The sequence below is a fragment of the Malania oleifera genome, chromosome 8 (genome assembly GCF_029873635.1).
Source record: "Malania oleifera isolate guangnan ecotype guangnan chromosome 8, ASM2987363v1, whole genome shotgun sequence".
Taxonomy (NCBI): Eukaryota; Viridiplantae; Streptophyta; class Magnoliopsida; order Santalales; family Ximeniaceae; genus Malania; species Malania oleifera.
Window position 1 is genome coordinate 41,842,160 of NC_080424.1, and position 17,141 is coordinate 41,859,300.

Below are 17,141 nucleotides of genomic sequence, written 5' to 3' on the forward strand. Positions count from 1 at the left end.
TTAAATCTTACTACTTGGAGTAACGAGATTTGTTTAAATCTCGTTATTCTAAGTAATGAGATTACATCAGAGTTATTCTATTTAATATTTCTTAGGGTTGGGTATTATTTAATATTTTTTTTAAAAAGGATAAACGGGTAAAGAAAACTTAAAATTATATATCAACCTCACGGTTACTTGCCAAAACCGTTTTTTACCCAAACTACCCCGCCCCCAAAAAGGAGCACATCTAGAGAACCGGTTTTGTAAACGAAGGGATACTGCGCGCCAAAAGTTCATCTGCGGATCAGTGACAGCAGCGGTTTTGAAATCGGGGGACGAAAAAGTATGGAGGAACCAGAAACGGAAACCAAAGAAGAAGCTCAGAAATTGAAGATTGTCATTCGATGTGCGAAAGCTGCAATTCTGCTTTCATCTCTGGCATCAATCGCTGATCGCCGCCAGAGATCCACCAGCGATGGCGCAGATGAGGTGAGAATTATTCTATCTCTCTCTCTCTCTCTCTCTCAGCACGGACGCACATCGATCAAATTCTCACGCTGTTTTCATTTTTTGTTTCGGGAGAGGCAGATGCTGATGAGAGCAATGTCGGATCTGAAGATAGAATTGGCAAGGGAGCGTATGAGGAGCAGGCGCGTCAGGCTTTGCGGCCTGATGGAGGTACTTCTTCTGATCGTGGTGCTGCTCTCACTTTGGACTTTTTGCTTGATGCTCGTACTTGAATTCCATTGATCTGAAATCTCATTTCTGCCGATGATCGATCTGCGTTTTGCTTTTTGTTCCATTACATCGTTAGCTGACGTTCGCGGCCTTAGAATTTGATTTGTACAATAAGTTCGGAAACTAGTTTTGCTTCAGTGTGCAATTTGTGTTCAGTCGAGATTTGTTCTGTTGATCTTTTCTCTTCTTTCTCTCGAATCTTCTTCTGTTAAATTGCAAATATGATTGTGTATGTAATTAGGGCATTACCTTTATATTTTGTAAGAGAGAAATCTTTTGTGGGAAGTTTTAATTTTTGTAAATATATTTTAGAAAAATTGTAATATTTTTGAAATTTTAAGAGTTTTTTAAAATTTTAGAAGAGGTTCATATTTTTTGACAAATCTTTGTTATGATAATTTTAATAATAATATTTTAAAATTTACTTTCTAGTGCTAAGAAAATAAAAAATAGTAAAAAAAAAAAAGCATCACATTCTTTTATAAAAAATTAGAATGTTAATCTCAAATTAGGATTTTTGTGAATTTGAATAATCAATATTTCAAATTTCAAATTTCAAATTTCAAACTTCTAAATAAAAAAGATATTTTTTTTTTATTTAATGTTAATACTCATTTGGATAGGAGTGAATCATATACAATTATATTTGGACAATTAGGATGATTGAACAAACATGGGTTTTCTTTTGTGGTGAAAAAGACAACTAAAACTAGGTACAAAGTGCAAACGAACCTTGCCGCTCATGAGTTTGGCTTGGTAGGAGTTGTTCAAGTTTGTTTATTATATAAATGTGTGATTCTCAAGCTTTATTTTGAGGTTTGTTTAATAAATAGTCGTGAACATGAATAAATTTGATTTGTTTCGACTTGTGTGTAGCTTGATTTGTACTTGTTTATTAGGCTCGGATTATGCTCATTAATGGATTCATTTAAGAAGATAGATTTACGCTTAATAGACTATACTTATTCAACTAAAACTTCGTTTTAGGAATTAGTACAAATATAACAATAAACTTAAACATAGATCAAACACAAACACAACTCACAATTAGGTTGAGGCATGTATATTTTGATCTCTTTAAAGAGAGATTCAAGCCCCCCGTAATTTTTGTCTTACTCCACAAACCAGTGCAGCAAAATTCTTTTTGACCTGTCTCGCCTAGGATACAACAACCAAATTTGAATCATATGACCCTCTCTAATTTTGCAAAAAGGAAGAGTCCAAAACTTCATAAAGAACACTTTTCTTAGGTTGTCAAACTCTTTAGACTCAATAATAGGATAGTATGATATGAATGATGTGAAGAGAATTATGGTAAAGAGCATGGTAGAGCCAGTGCTTTAGGGTCTATCTATAGGCATAGGTACATGTCCTTCCAAAAATGATAAATAAATTTTGATAGTATCAAGATATTAAAATAAACTAACAATTTCCCCCTCACTTTAATATTATGTATACATTATGCATGTAGAGAGTGTAACAACCAAAGAAAGATAATTATGCATAATAAATGTATGCTTTGCTTTGAACCTTCACTTAGTAAAATCTTTACTCTAGAGTCAGTTGTAGCCTCGGACTTGAACTATGACTCCTTAAGAGAAATAAAATATTATTACACATAATGATCTAAATATTGACATGGGCTTTAACAACCAACGCCAACCTTGTGCTAATCCCAATTTCATTAGTATATTTGAGAATAAACCCAATTCTCACTGAGAGTGGTTCCACTCTCAAGTTCACATAGATGAAACCTATCAAGAGTGCTCCTGTAACTCTAACACCACACTCATAAGACCTTTCTCATTATAAGATAAATGCACTTATATTATAGGGATGAGTTTAAACTAATAGTGCATTTCTTAGGACCACAATATGATTTGTTCTTCATATTGAACCCAATTACAGGATCTCTAGTCCTTAGGTTGGGTATTCTTACACATGGTTCATGATTTTATGGATTTCAACCCTATCCCCCTTGATGTATTTCTGACCTTTTTTTCTTGCTAAAGCCTTAGTTAATGAATATTAAAGATTCTTAGAAGATCTTACATAATTCACATTAATGATATCACTACTTAAATATGATCTCACTATACTATGTTTCCTTCTTATAGGTCTAAATTTACCGTTATAATAACGGTTATTCACTATGTCAATTGCAACTGTGACATCACAATTAATTATGATAGGTGATATTAGCTTTTTCAAAAATAGAATTTTATATAACATATCTTTTAATCAACTTGCTTTCTCACTAGCTGATGCTAAAATATTAGCTCAACTCCCATAGTTAAGTTAGCAATTATTGTTAGTACTTTAAATTTCCAACAAATAGCACTGCCACCTAAAGTAAAAAATATAACCAGTGGTAGAGAGAGAATCACTTGAGAAAGTATTCTAATTGGAATTACAAAACTTCAAAATACTACAGAATACTTAGTAAAAAACAAGTCATAACCTTTGGTACCAGCTAAATATTTCATTATACGCGCAAAGGCATTTCAAAGTACTCTTTTTGACTTGCTATTAAATCTACTAAGTACTTATACTGCATATAAAATATTAGGTATAATTAAATCAGTTGCATACCTAAGACTATCGATAATGCTACTATATTTTTTCCTTTTGATTAATAATCTTTTTTTTGTTTTAATTGGGAATAAGTGATTATTTGAATCAAAAAGAGTAGAGACATGCTTACACTTATTAGTCATATTTATTCAAAAATTTTCTCAATGTAATGCAACTAATCAAGAAATTTATCATCGCATGATCTTGTAATTTTCATGCCTAAAATAATATTAATATCACTTAAATATTTCATCTCAAAATTTTTTAAGCATTTTATTTTATTTTATTTATAACATGAAAATTTGAACCAAAAATTAACAAGTAATCCACAGAGAGGCTAATAATAACATGTGAGTTTTCCCATTATTTATCGTAGATATACTTGTCAGACTCATTAGTTTTATATCCATTCTCAGTCATGTAGAAATTAAAATGTTAATGCAACTATTTTGGAGCTTGTTCTAAGACAGTAAGTGATTTATTTAACTTACACACTTCGTTTTCTTGGCCAAGTTCTATAAAACCTTCAAGTTGGTCCATATAAATTTCATCTACATTCCTATATAAAATAATAATAATTTTTACATCCATTTGATGAATTTATAAATTCTAAATTGCAATAATCACAATTATTAGTGTAATGGATGTACTCCTATTAACTAGAGAAAATGTATAAAAAACATCAAGGTCTTCTTTTTTGTTAAAGCCTTTGGCTACAAGACAAGCTTTATGCTTGTCAATTGACCCATCCAGTTTGAGTTTTTTTTAAGGACCCATTCGCATCCTATGATTTTACAACCTAATGATAAATTTGCAACTTTCTATGTTTTATTATAATCAACGATTCCATCTTATCATTCAGTCTCTTTCCAAAAAATTGCATCAGGTGATGATAATGCGTCTTGTAAGGTAATTTTACTTTCCTTTAAGATATAAATAAAATAGTTAAGACCAAAATCCTTTTCAATTCTAACTCTTTTACTCCTTCCAGGTTCAATCTCAAAATCTCTTTACTCTTTAAACTAGGAGTAGTTAGCTTCTAAAGCAACACTAACTCTAAAATTTTGGCCCCCACAATTTTTAGGTTTAAAAGGAAATTTCTCTTCATGAAAAATTGCATCATTTGATTCAAAAATTACATTATTTTCAATGTCTAAAAATATATAGGCTAAAGTGCTAGTAACATATTTAAGAAAAACACAAGTAGAATCTTAGAAACTAATTTAGGCCTTTTAGGGTAGCCTTACAAAGGCTAAACAACCCCAAACTTTAAGGTAACTTAAATTAGGTTTATGCTCTCTTAAATGTTTAAAAGGTGCTACTTTTGTCTTTTTCTGTGGCACTCTATTCAAAACGTGAAAGCAATTAAAACTGCTCCTTCCCAAAGATTAGGAAGTGCAATTGATTATATCAACATAATATTAGTCAAATTTATCGAAGTTCTAGTTTTTCCTTTCAACTATGTCATTAGAAGCGGGTGAATAAGCTGGAGTAATTTTACAGATTATTCTCAAGGATTGTGCAAATGAATTGAAGACTAAATATTCATATTTTCGACCTCTATCACTTTTAATTTTTTAAATTTTGCTACTGAATCGATTTTTAACATCAAGGAGGAAAGTTTTAAAATTTTCAAAATCATCACTTTTACTTTTCAACAAATAAAAAATGTATAAAGTGATAAAATATCTATTTTCTCCATGAGTTAAAATTCCTTCAAATTCACACAAATTAGTGTGAATTAAGTCTAATAATTCGGTGTTTCTTTCAACACTTTTATAAATCCCTTTTTTAATTTTAGCTAAATGAAATGATTCAAATTTTTCAAAATCCTTTCCAACATCAAAATTAATTCCAAATCACCCATGATTTCTACATATCTACTATTAACATAACATAAACAAGCATGCTAAAAATTATAATAAAAAAAAAAAAAAAAGACACAGAACTTGAGGATGCATTATTGTCATTCTCAACACTTAATTTAAAAATCTCATCACAAACATAACATTTGCCCGCAAATATCACATTCTTAATATTTATATATTGGTCAAATTCAATGGTTTGTTTAAAACTTAGCCTTATTAAGAAGAAAACCAAACACTAAATCTTTCTCATGGAAGGAGTATAATACACATGCATACTTTAATACTTAATACCCTTCAAGATGTAAACTTCAATTCAACCTCACTACTACCAAGGACTTGGGTGGTATATGAATTATCAAGCATAATGGTTTGTTGGGTTCCTTAAAAGGAGTATGCACTTTGAATAAAGTTTTATTATAGCATACATGCCTATTAGTATCTAAGTCTACCCACCACCCTTCAATATTATGGACAATATTTATATTTGTAATCATTGCCACAAATATTTCCTAAACTTTATATTTTTCTTCATAGGATTTGTTGGGAATGAAGTAGTATTTGCACAGCGGAATTAAACGCAACAATAAGTGAAGAATGTATATCGAACACACACATACAGTATATCTGAAAGTAAAAACAACAACAACCAAGATTTACGTGGTTCTGCAATGCCTACATCCACGGGAGCAATTGGCAAAGGCTTTCACTATGTAAATGTCAAAGAAGACAATACAAAACAATACTCAATGATCTTCTTCTCTCAAAACACCCAAACAACTTAACATTCATATTCAAATTTTGAATTCATCCTCGTTGCCCAAAATAAATCCGTCGACAGTTTAAGGAAATATGTAGACTCTATAAAATACCGAGAGTAGTAATTCTAGAAATTTGTCAAATCGTCGACGATTTCAAGAAATCCATCAATGGTTTTTCCCAGTATGCTGATATTAATTATGTTTTCCCCCTTGTGTATGTCAGCCACTTGAAGAAATGAGCCACCAAAACACAATAATCTCCACCTTGGCAAATTTCTGCCTTTTAAGAGAATTCAAAAAACATAGCTCGATGCTCCACCTTGACCTTAGAACGTTAGGTTGGGTCTGTCTCCCTTCTAGCACTTGGAGATATGAAGCAAGTCCAAGCAATTCTTGAACTTATCAATAGTAACCGTTTTTGTCAAGATGTCTACTGCGTTTTCAGATGTGTGAACCTTCTCTAATACAAATTCACCTGAAGTAATCAGTTCCTAAACCCTGTGAAATCTTACATCTATATGCCTAGTTCTAGCATGGTAAACTAGATTCTTTGCCAAGTAAATGGCACTCTGATTGTCATAATGTAGCACAACTCCCTCTTGGTATGTACCAAGCTCATTGACCAAACTGGTTAGCCATAAGACTTCTTTTGTAACTTCGGCAACTGCCATATATTTAGATTCAGTTGTAGACAATGCCACCAAAGATTATACCATGGACCTCCAATATATATGCTCTCCCACAATGGTAAGGGTAAAAATATAACCTATTGTAGACCTTCTATCATCCATATCCCCTGCATAATCAGCATCAACAAACCTCACAATTGATGAACTATTCTGTTGCCTGCCGAATATGATGCCATAACTAGGAGAATCTCGTAAGTATACGAAAATCCACTTGACGGCTTCCTAGTGTTGTCTACCCAAATTAAAGAGAAACTTACTCACCCCACTCACTACATGTGCTAAGTCTGGTCTAGTACACATCATGACATACATTAAACTCCCCACAATACTAGTATAGCGGACCTTTGACATGTCCCTAATATCATCATCTATACTTGGGCATTCAATAGTAGATAATTTAAAGTGACTTGCTAAAGGTGTACATACCAGTTTAGCATCAGCCATGCTGAACCTGTCCAACACCTTCTCCACATAAATGCCCTAAGATAACTATAACCTCTTTGCAGTTATGTCCCAAAGAATCTTCAACCCAAGTATCTTCTTGGCTGGACCACAATCCTTCATGTCAAACTCTTTATGTAACAGACCCTTTAACTGATTTACCTCAGTTAAATCCTTCGCAGCTATTAACATGTCATCAACATATATCAATAAGAAAATAAGGGAACCATCATCAAGCTTCTTCACATACACGCAGCAGTCATACTCGCATCTTCTATAGCCTATCCAATAGGAATCAAATCTTTATACCATTGCCTTGGAGATTATTTCAGCCCGTAAAGAGACTTCTTCAACTTGTGAACTAGATGCTCTTTTCGGGGTCACTGAAACCCTCCAGCTGTACCATAAAATTTTGTTCCTCCAAGTCAGCATAGAGAAATGTCGTTTTCACATCCATTTGTTCCAAATGCAAATCGTAATGAACTACAAACCCCAACACTACCCTAATGGAAGTGTGTCGGACCACAGTTGAAAATATTTCATCATAATCTATTCCCTTTTTCTGCAAGTACCCCTTTGCTACTAACCATGTTTTGAACTTCTCTCCTTCCTTTTCTAAAATTGTTTTATTCTTCCTATATACCCATTTGCATCCTACCGCCCTCTTCCCATCTGGAAGCTCCACCAACTCCTGTGTAATACTTAGCTCAAAGGTCAGATCGTCTTCTTGAGGATTGCAGTCTAATTCCAAATTTTGCGTAATTCCAACAAAAAATAAGAAACAAAAGGGTTACTGAACACAGTTCAGATTCAGGTTTTCTAGAATGTTTTAGATTTTCTTTTGACAAATTAAAAAAAATGTGAAATTTAAATTATGAATCCTAACACACACTAAATTAACAACTAAATTAACAATGAGAAACAATCCTACTTTTAATCAGTCAAGCAAGAATTAAATCCCACGTTGAATTTCGGACAAAAGACTAAAGACGATAACTTCACTACTTAATTTAAGCATGCAATTAAAAAAAAATCTCAATCGAACACAAACTCAAACAAAAACTAATTTTTAACGCAATCAAGAACGCAAACTTAACTCTTTAACAATTTAAATAATAAATGAAAACACGATAAAAATTCAGACTTTAATTAAACTGGACTTAAATTAAATAGAACCCAACAAAATTAAATTCTTAAAGAACATTTTTTTTTCTTTTTTTTAAAGAGGTCAAACTGAACTTTAACGACAAAAAAATTAACCCAAGAAAAAATTAATTCTAATGATAATATTAAATAAGAAAAGAAAGAAAATAAATTAACTTAAATAATAATATCTCAACAAATATTTAAAAGTTTAAAACTTTAAGTGGATTCCAATGAAAAATAACAATATTCAATTAACTAGTTAAAATAAAGAATAAAAGAGAGAGAGAGAGAGAGAGAGAGAGAGAGAGAGCAAGCTAGCCCGTAAGTTAAAGAGCAGCTGCCTCGGGTTCGTGGGCTAGCAACAGCGACACACAATAGAAACTATAGTAGCAGCTTCTGCAATGAGGCTTCGGGTTGGCCTTGGAGGGCAGCACACAGCAGCTACAGCACTCGGGTCCTCCGATTGGCAGCAGAGGTGGCTTCCAGGAGAGGCTCTCGGATTTGGGAGGGCAACACAGAAACTCTAGTAGCTACGGGTGATAGCACCAACAAGGAACAGCTACGAATTGACATCAGGAAGAAGAAAGAGTTGTGGCAGAAAAAAAAAAAGTTTCGAGAGAGAGAGAGAGGAAAAGAAAAGAGAAAGAGAGGGAGACATCAAAGAGTAGAGAGGGAGAGTGAGTCTGAGATGAAGAGAAGGGAGAGGAGAGTTGAAGCCGAGAGGGAAAGAAGAAAGGAGAGTGAAGAGAGAAAGGAAGAGAGGAGAGTTAATAGAGATTGAAAGAGAAAAGAGAAGAGAGGGAGAGTGAAGAGGGGGCGAGAAACCAAGACAAGGGAGAAGAGAAGAGGGAGAGTGAGGCTGGGTGAAAGAGAAGAAGGAAAAAAAAAATTTTAAGTCCCACTTTGAAGATCCCTACCCAGCGCACAAGGATGACCCGACTGCATGGCTGGGTCAAATCAAGTCTATATATATTTTTTCTTTTCTTTTCTTTTCTTGTTTCTTCCTTCTTCTTCTTTTTTTTTGTTTCCCAGTGCACAAGAAGGATTTTGACCTTCCTAAAGCCCGTAAATCTAAAAGCTCAAAACACAAAAGTTGTAAACCACTTTCTCGACTTTCCACAGCATTTTGAGTCACCTTGATTAGAGTTTGGATGGGAGAATTATTACCAAATTATGAAGTAATGTCGGCTTTAACATCCAATAGTTGCCCTACAATAATAAAATACCAAAATTTCATAAATTATTCAATAAAACTCAAATATTATAAATAGAATGTAATGTTAAAATATTGAATATAATCCTTAATGCATGAATTTAAATACCTAATTACGTAATTTAGGCACGTAATCACACCCCCCCCCCCCCCCCCCGCAACTACATTTTTGCTAGTCCCTAGCAAATAAAAAAAAAAAAAAAACTAAGAAAACTACCAAATCCTATCTTCCTTCTCTTTCGCGGGAAACACGGTTGCATTTACCAAATATAACAAGGCTTTAAACCCCTAGGTCGATCCTAGTGGACGAGTTGTTGTCTCGTGAAAGTTTCTAAGGAGACACCCATAAACTCCAATTCCAATGAATATTAAATAAATGTACATGCAACATGAATATACAATTTCACATACATGAATATCACCAGATTACACACAAGCTCGTACACAATTCACACAATTTCGAAGCGAGTCATTCATGCAAGTTTCATCATTATATAGCCATTAAGAATAGGATACTCACATATAGTTAACCAGCAATACAATTCAGAGTTAATGTAGTCATATAAATCCGAGTAAAAATATGTGAGATCTCAAGATATGTGTAATTTGTATAACTCATTACACCCCCGATATCCATGGACTGTAAGAACCCGAATCGTGATAAATGGGTTTAAATAAATAAGAGAGGAGTAAAAATTGGTATTTGAACAGGCTTCGTCGACGAAGCCAGAGTTCGTCGACGAAGGCCATGCATCTCTTGTCGATGAAGTTCAAAGGCTCATCGACGAGGAGAAGCCGAGGAGTTTCGGGAAACCAGTGATATCATGATTTGTCAATGAATCCACCGTCGTGTCGATGAGAAGACTATATAGCCTCGTCGACGAGGACACCATCTCGTCCATGAGTTCGCCCGAGTCAAAGGGCTATAAATATCATTTTTCATTGCTTAACCATTAAGAAACTCAAATATCTTCTCTCTTTCTCTCTCTAGAACTCTCCCTACTCTCTATCTCTCTAGATTTCTTCGTCGTACGTTGCAAGAATCGTAAATCTAAGGTTACCACGAGGATCGTGGAAGGATTCCCTATAAGTTCTATGGATCGAAATCCCGTTTCGGAGATTTTTTCGGGTTTTGGAGTAAAATCGAGGTAAGGCTCGATTTTCAATTCCGATTCGATAGTTTTGTAGGAAATTGTCTTGTGAGTATATTCTATATTGTTGATTGTAGGTTTTGGAACTCGATTCACTGTTTAGGGACCTTAGAGTTCAGGATTTGCTATTTGGAGAAAGGTAAGGGAAATTGTGTTTATATCGGTTATTTTTGAAATCGGACTCGGTAGAACTGTGGTTCATGGTCCTGTGTGTGTTTTGGCTACTCATTTGTAAGAATCTAACGAGGAAAACTATAGGTTTTCCATGATTATAGTTGTGAGAAAAAGGGGGCGACGGTTTGCATCCCTGGTTTTGTTGAAAACCAAATGTATATGTTGATTTATACTGTGTTATAAGGATGGTTGTGCCTTGACTTGTTTTAAACTGTATATGTTTGGAAAACCATGATTTTAGATTACCAAATGGGTGTGGTTTGTGTCGCGACGTCCCGGAGCACGTGTGCCCCGGGTGGCGAAATAAAAATCAATTTTAATTTTCAAGAAAAAATAGGAAATGTCGGAGTCGTTACTAACCTTTTAGTGTGGTTAGAAGACATGATTACTACCCCGTTAGGGGTAGAATGGGTCTACGTTACCAAAGTTGGGGTCGGGAGTTCGATTACGCGAGAGGAAGGTACGAGCACCCCCTACGTGCCCGTTCTTACGAACGATATCTAATTAATTTAGAATTATCTCTAAGTTAATCTAAAAAGTCTTTAAAATTACTCCTCTAGTAAATTTATTAATACACGTGCAACGTGAATAAATAAATAAATAAGTAAATAAATAATACAAAAATATATGTACTATATATATTCCCTCAGAACTAAGGGTACGTGAAGCCCAAAAGCTCATACCCTAGCATAAAAAATCATAGGGATAAAAAAATCGTAAAGTTAAGAAAATAAATAATAAAAATAAAAAATATTAAATTAATACAAATATATATAGTAAAAATAACACAATATATGATATAAACAAAAATAATAATCACGATAAAAATAATGATAAATATTAATACTCTAATAAGTAATGCTAAAATACTAAAAAAAATATTAATAATAGAATACATGACTCCATATATATACTGAAAAACACTATAGTAAGTAATGAAATATTAATATACTAAATATACGTAATACTAAACATTTAAAAATGAATAATAATACTAGATATATTAATATACTAAAAATAGTTGATACTACATATGTTAAGATACTAAGTTTATTAATATATTAAAGATAGTTAATGTTAAATATATTCAGAAACTAGAAATAGGTAGCTCTATATATATTAATATACTAAGAATAATTAATACTCAATATATTAAGATACTAAATATATTAATATACTAAAAATAGTTAATACTAAATATAGTAAGATTCTAATAATGATTAATACTAAACATATTAATATACTAAAAATAGTTAATACTAAAAATACTAAGATACTAATAATTAATACTAACTATATTAATATACTAAAAAATAATTGATGCTAAACATGTGATTAAAATACTAATTTACTAAATATATAATATCCATTAAACCCTAAATCACTAAATATGTAATATTAAAAAAAATACAAAAATGCTAAATATGTAATATTTACCAATATGCTAATATGTGATATACATATAACTAAAATTATTAATTTACATATAATATCAATAAAACACCAAGCTTAAGATCCTAATTTACTAAATATGTAATATTACCTTACTACTAAATATGTAAAAACCCTACCTTGATAATACATCATTTAACATTTACAATAGATACAACAAAAATTTAAAATTGAATATTAAATAATAAGTTTTAACCATAACAATTTTACAATAATAACAATCACCATTAAACAACATGTGCATTCAGAACACAAGCATGAATATCAACTAAACAAACATTAGAAATCTTACAACAATATTATATATGCCGTAAAAATCTGAACTTTAAACAAATTTCTATAATAAAAACTTTACAATAATAATATAACAAAAATATAAATATGAATATTAACTATAAAAACAAATATTATGACATTCAAAATCCTACAAGAACATTATTAATTATTTAATATATACAACCATTGAAAATCTTACAAGTATTATTCATTTTATTCATACACAAATATAACACAAATTTAAACCTTAAATATTAAAACAAAACAAATAAAACCTACCACAATAATTTAATACAACACAGTAAGTATATACAAGAAATAAAATACCAATGAATATGTGCAAGTGTGTGCTTGCTGTGTGTGGGAGTGTGTGTGTTTGTGCGGCTTGATGTGTGTGTGAGTGTGTGCAGAGAGCAGGGAGACTCACAGGGGGTTGCTGCTGCTGGCAGCGATGGAGGACGGTGGGAAGCGGCGACTACTATGACGGCGAGGAGGATGAGGGAGCTACTGGGTTGCTGCTCCTGCGGGGTTGTGGCCGGACTACTGGAGTTCCACTGTGAAAGATGGTCGGAGCTGGGGATGAGGAGACGTCGGACTGGTCGGTGCTGCGAGACAACCTGAACGGAGAAAAAGAAGAAGGGAATTAAAGAATAAAGGAGGGGAGAAAGAAGATAAGAGAAGAGAAAAGAGAAAGGAGGAGAGGATAGGGTGTCGCCGGAGTAGCTGGAATAGCCTGAAACTGGAGGTCTCCCTGGTGGTTGATTGGAGAGTCCTCCTGGTGGCTGCTGGAGATGGCGGTGGCTTGGATCAGGGGGTTACGGCGAGTTGCAGAGGCGGCCACCTGTGGTGGCTGGACGGATGGGTGGATGGCCTGGGGTTGTGTGGTCTGTGACTAGCCGGAGATGTTTGCTGTGGCTCGTGGGCTGTGCGGAAGCTGGTGCGGAGCAGCAGGAGGCTACTTGGGGAGAACGAGAATGAAAAAAAAAAAAAAAAGAACTGTGCGCTGCCTCCCCTTTTTTTGGCTGTGCTGCGCCCTAATTTATTAAAATTTCAACCCTAAAAATTCTTCTTTTCTTTTCCTTTTTCTTTATTTTTCTTCTTTATACCTTAAATATATGGGAATCATAATAATAATAATAATAATAATAATAATAATAATAATAATAATAATAATAATAATAATAATAATAATGTAATAATAATTATCTAATGGAAATAGCAAAAATAATCAAAGTAAGGTAATAATAAGAATGATAAAAATAATGAAAATACTAATAATAAAGTAACAATAATAAAATAATAATAATAACAATAATGATAATGAAAATACTAAAAATAATACTAATAATAATAATAAAATAATAATAATAGTAATAATAATAATAATAATGGTGGTAATAATAAGAATAATAATGAAAATAATCATAGTAAAATAGTAATAATAATAATTATATTTACAGTTAAAGATAATAATAATAATAATAATAATAATAATAATAATAATAATAATAATAATAATAATAATGAAGTAATAAATAGTGATAATAGTAATAATAGTAATAATAATAAAATAATAAAAATAATGGTAATATCAATAATAATAAAAATTTTGTTATATTGGGCCTGGGAAAAAATGGGGTGTCTACAGTTTGTTTGGTTATATGAACATGCATGTGTGTGTGATTGGTTAAATTCCTAGTAGGAACGGGGTTTCGAATTTTTTTCAGGTACTGAGAGTGTCCGGCTCTATATATGAAGGCGTGTGTTTATCGCCTACCATGTAGGCAAGAGTGTCCGGCTCTATATATGAGGGTGTGAGCCTATACCGGCTGATCACCGAAGGGTGTGGATCCACTAATTAGCACCGGTACGATGCCATAGGAGTCTAGAACTAGCCATGTGTCGGTGGCGCCGTGCTTCGCGGGTTGGCTGCAGGCCAACGCCGAATTGTCACGGACCAGCTTCTGGCCGAAGGGGTGTGACGACACCGGGTAGATCGTGGGCGTGCATATGCGTGTGTGTGTGTGTATGCACTATGTAAAATTGGTACTGGACTACATTTAAATGCGTGTATGTTGCATCATGATAACACTCAAATGCCACACACCGATATAACCTGTGTTCTTCCTTACTAAGAGGTGTCTCACCCCTACTGTACGTACATTTTTATAGGTCCTTCAATTAACTAGAACCAGCGTCCTAGTGTAGGGAGCGTAGTGACCGATGTACTGCGGTTAGTACTTGGGTAAGTGCTAGGACTGTGTTTTGGGTGGGTTGCCTTTTTGGGATGTGTTGGGCACCTAGTTGTACGTTGTTTGAGAGCCTATTTTTGCATTTGTATAGACTCTGGTATGGTCCTATATGTATGTAGTAAGACCTTATTCCGCTACGTATGTTCTGTTATGTTTGGATGTGTATAGGGTGCCTGGGAACCCCACGAGGTCGAACCCTCATCCTTTATACTGTATCTCTAGATGTCTTGTATGATACAGGTACTAGTTGGTTTACATTTTCACCCTTGGGTCCCATTTCGGGGTTCGGGGCATGACAACTTGGTATTAGAGCTAACCAAATTGTTAGGTCCTGTAGACTTGGTTAGGCATAGCTATGAATACATACCAGAGTATAGGATGTTGGATATGGGTAGAGTTGGTTGAGGTTTGTTCGGTTGCCAAACCGGGATTTTTTTATGTTATTCTGTGTTTTCCTGGGATGACGATTCTAGTAAAAGCAAGGCAGATCATTGATGATTTTCGTGTCAGGGTGATACGCTAGACTTGGACCTGGCAGGGAGTAGTTAACACGATTAGTGTAGATCATTGTGTTAACTGTATGTGTTGTAGGGGTACTGATAGATTCCTATTGTGTTGCAGAATGGAGCCAAAGGATAATGACTCGAGAAGTGGCTCCGAGGAGATTTCGAGTGATGAGTCTCCTTCTGTGCCTCGAGGTTTGACGAGGCAGGTGTTACAGGAGATCAGGAGGAGTGTGAGGAGACACGAGCGCTCTCACGCATGCATCCTCTGATGTTCTCTATTGGAACTAACCCAACGATAACAGAGGAGTGGGTGGAAAAGACTTAGAGGATCTTGGAGGTCCTGCACTGCATGGATAGGCAGCGAGTCCTCTATGCTACCTTCCAGCTATCTAGGGAGGCGGGTCGATGGTGGACTATAGTGAATCTGATGGAGAAGCAGAGAGGCGGCCCTGAGGAGATGTCATGGAGCCATTTCAAGGAGGTATTCTTTGATAGATACTTCCCAGCTTCTGTACGTGATGCGAAGGCGGATAAGTTTTCTGCTCTGACTCAAGGGAGTATGACGGTGCAGGGGTATGTGGCTCGGTACATAGAGTTGTCCCAGTTTGCGCCGTGTTTGATCTCAAGTGAGTATGAGAACACTCAGAGGTTCAAGAAGGGCTTGAGGAAGGATATTCACGGACTAGTGGGTATGCTTCAGATCTGCAAGTTCTTGGTGTTGGTGGACAAAGCCACAGTGATTGAGACCGCTATCCGAGAGGACGAGGTGGATCAGGAATCGAGGAAGAGGACAGTACCTTCTGGTTCTCAGTCAGGATCTCGTCATGGATCGTGGAAGAAGAGAAACAAGGGCTCGGGTTACTGTCAGAATACCAAGTGCTAGGAGTCTTAGGGGAGCCAAATTAGTGGATGTTGTACCAGATGCCACAGACGGCCCGAGGGTGAGTGCCACTCTTTCGAGGGTAATTATTACAACTGTGGCCAGCCAAGTCACATGTTTTGTGATTGTCGTGCACCAAAGCGAGATGTGCCTGCATCTAGTGTGAACCGAGGGAGCAACCAGATACTTCGGCGAACCGTTCAGATGAATACAGCTCTGGCCAGAGTATATTTTATTACTCCAGCGGATGCTGAACATGCAGGAAACGTGGTGACAGGTACCTTATTATTGTTTTCAAATAAAGCTTCTGTTTTGTTTCATTTAGGTGCAACCCATTCGTTTATATCTGTGAATTTTGGGGGATGGTGTGGGGTTGAGACCCAAGACATGAACAAGGTGTTATCTGTTATTAGGCCGGAGTGTATCATTCTATAGGAAGATGTTGGAAGACTGCCCAGTCATAATTCAAGGGAAGCTGCTACCGGCGAACCTTGCGATATACGACATGTCAGGGTTCGATATCATTCTGGGGATGAATTGGTTGTTCTCCAGTTATGCTATGATCGACTGTCGTAAGAAGGTAGTAGTGTTCAGACCTCCTAGGGAGCAGGAATATGAATTCGTGGGATCGTGTGTGCGTTCAACGCCACAGATTCTATCGGCATTACAAGCAAGGAGGCTACTCTTGGACGAATGTCATGGGTACCTAGCTTATGTGGAGGAACCGCCGCGAGATGAGTTGAGACTCAAGGATATTCAGGTCGTCAGCGAGTTCCCAAATGTGTTTCCAGATGATTTACCCGGTTTACCTCCAGATCGAGAGGTGGAGTTTGCTATAGAGTTATTGCCTGGTAAAGCGTCGATCTCCAAAGCTCCGTACTGAATGGCTCCAGCAGGACTTCAAGAGTTAAAGGAGCAGCTGCGGGAATTACTGGACAGGGGTTTCATTCGACCTAGTGTTTCACCCTAGGGAGCCCCAGTGCTGTTTGTGAAGAAGAAGGACAGGTCGATGCTAATGTGCATTGATTACCGTGAGATTAA

General features: G+C 35.0%; 1 protein-coding gene across 1 annotated transcript; it reads left to right on the forward strand.

Annotated features, from left to right (window-relative positions):
* The first annotated feature begins 190 nt into the window (after nucleotides 1-190).
* Nucleotides 191-1,005, forward strand: LOC131162534 (uncharacterized). Its single transcript, XM_058119131.1, has 2 exons — nucleotides 191-471; nucleotides 571-1,005. The coding sequence occupies exons 1-2, from the start codon at nucleotides 328-330 to the stop codon at nucleotides 730-732; spliced, it is 306 nt and encodes a 101-aa protein (XP_057975114.1). The 5' UTR covers nucleotides 191-327; the 3' UTR covers nucleotides 733-1,005.
* The last annotated feature ends 16,136 nt before the right edge of the window (nucleotides 1,006-17,141 follow it).

Excerpts from the sequence above, each read along its gene's own strand:
- LOC131162534 (XM_058119131.1), top strand. The coding sequence starts at position 328 with ATGGAGGAACCAGAAACGGAAACCAAAGAAGAAGCTCAGAAATTGAAG. Across the intron at positions 472-570 it reads CCAGCGATGGCGCAGATGAG|ATGCTGATGAGAGCAATGTC; the intron begins GTGAGAATTATT and ends CGGGAGAGGCAG.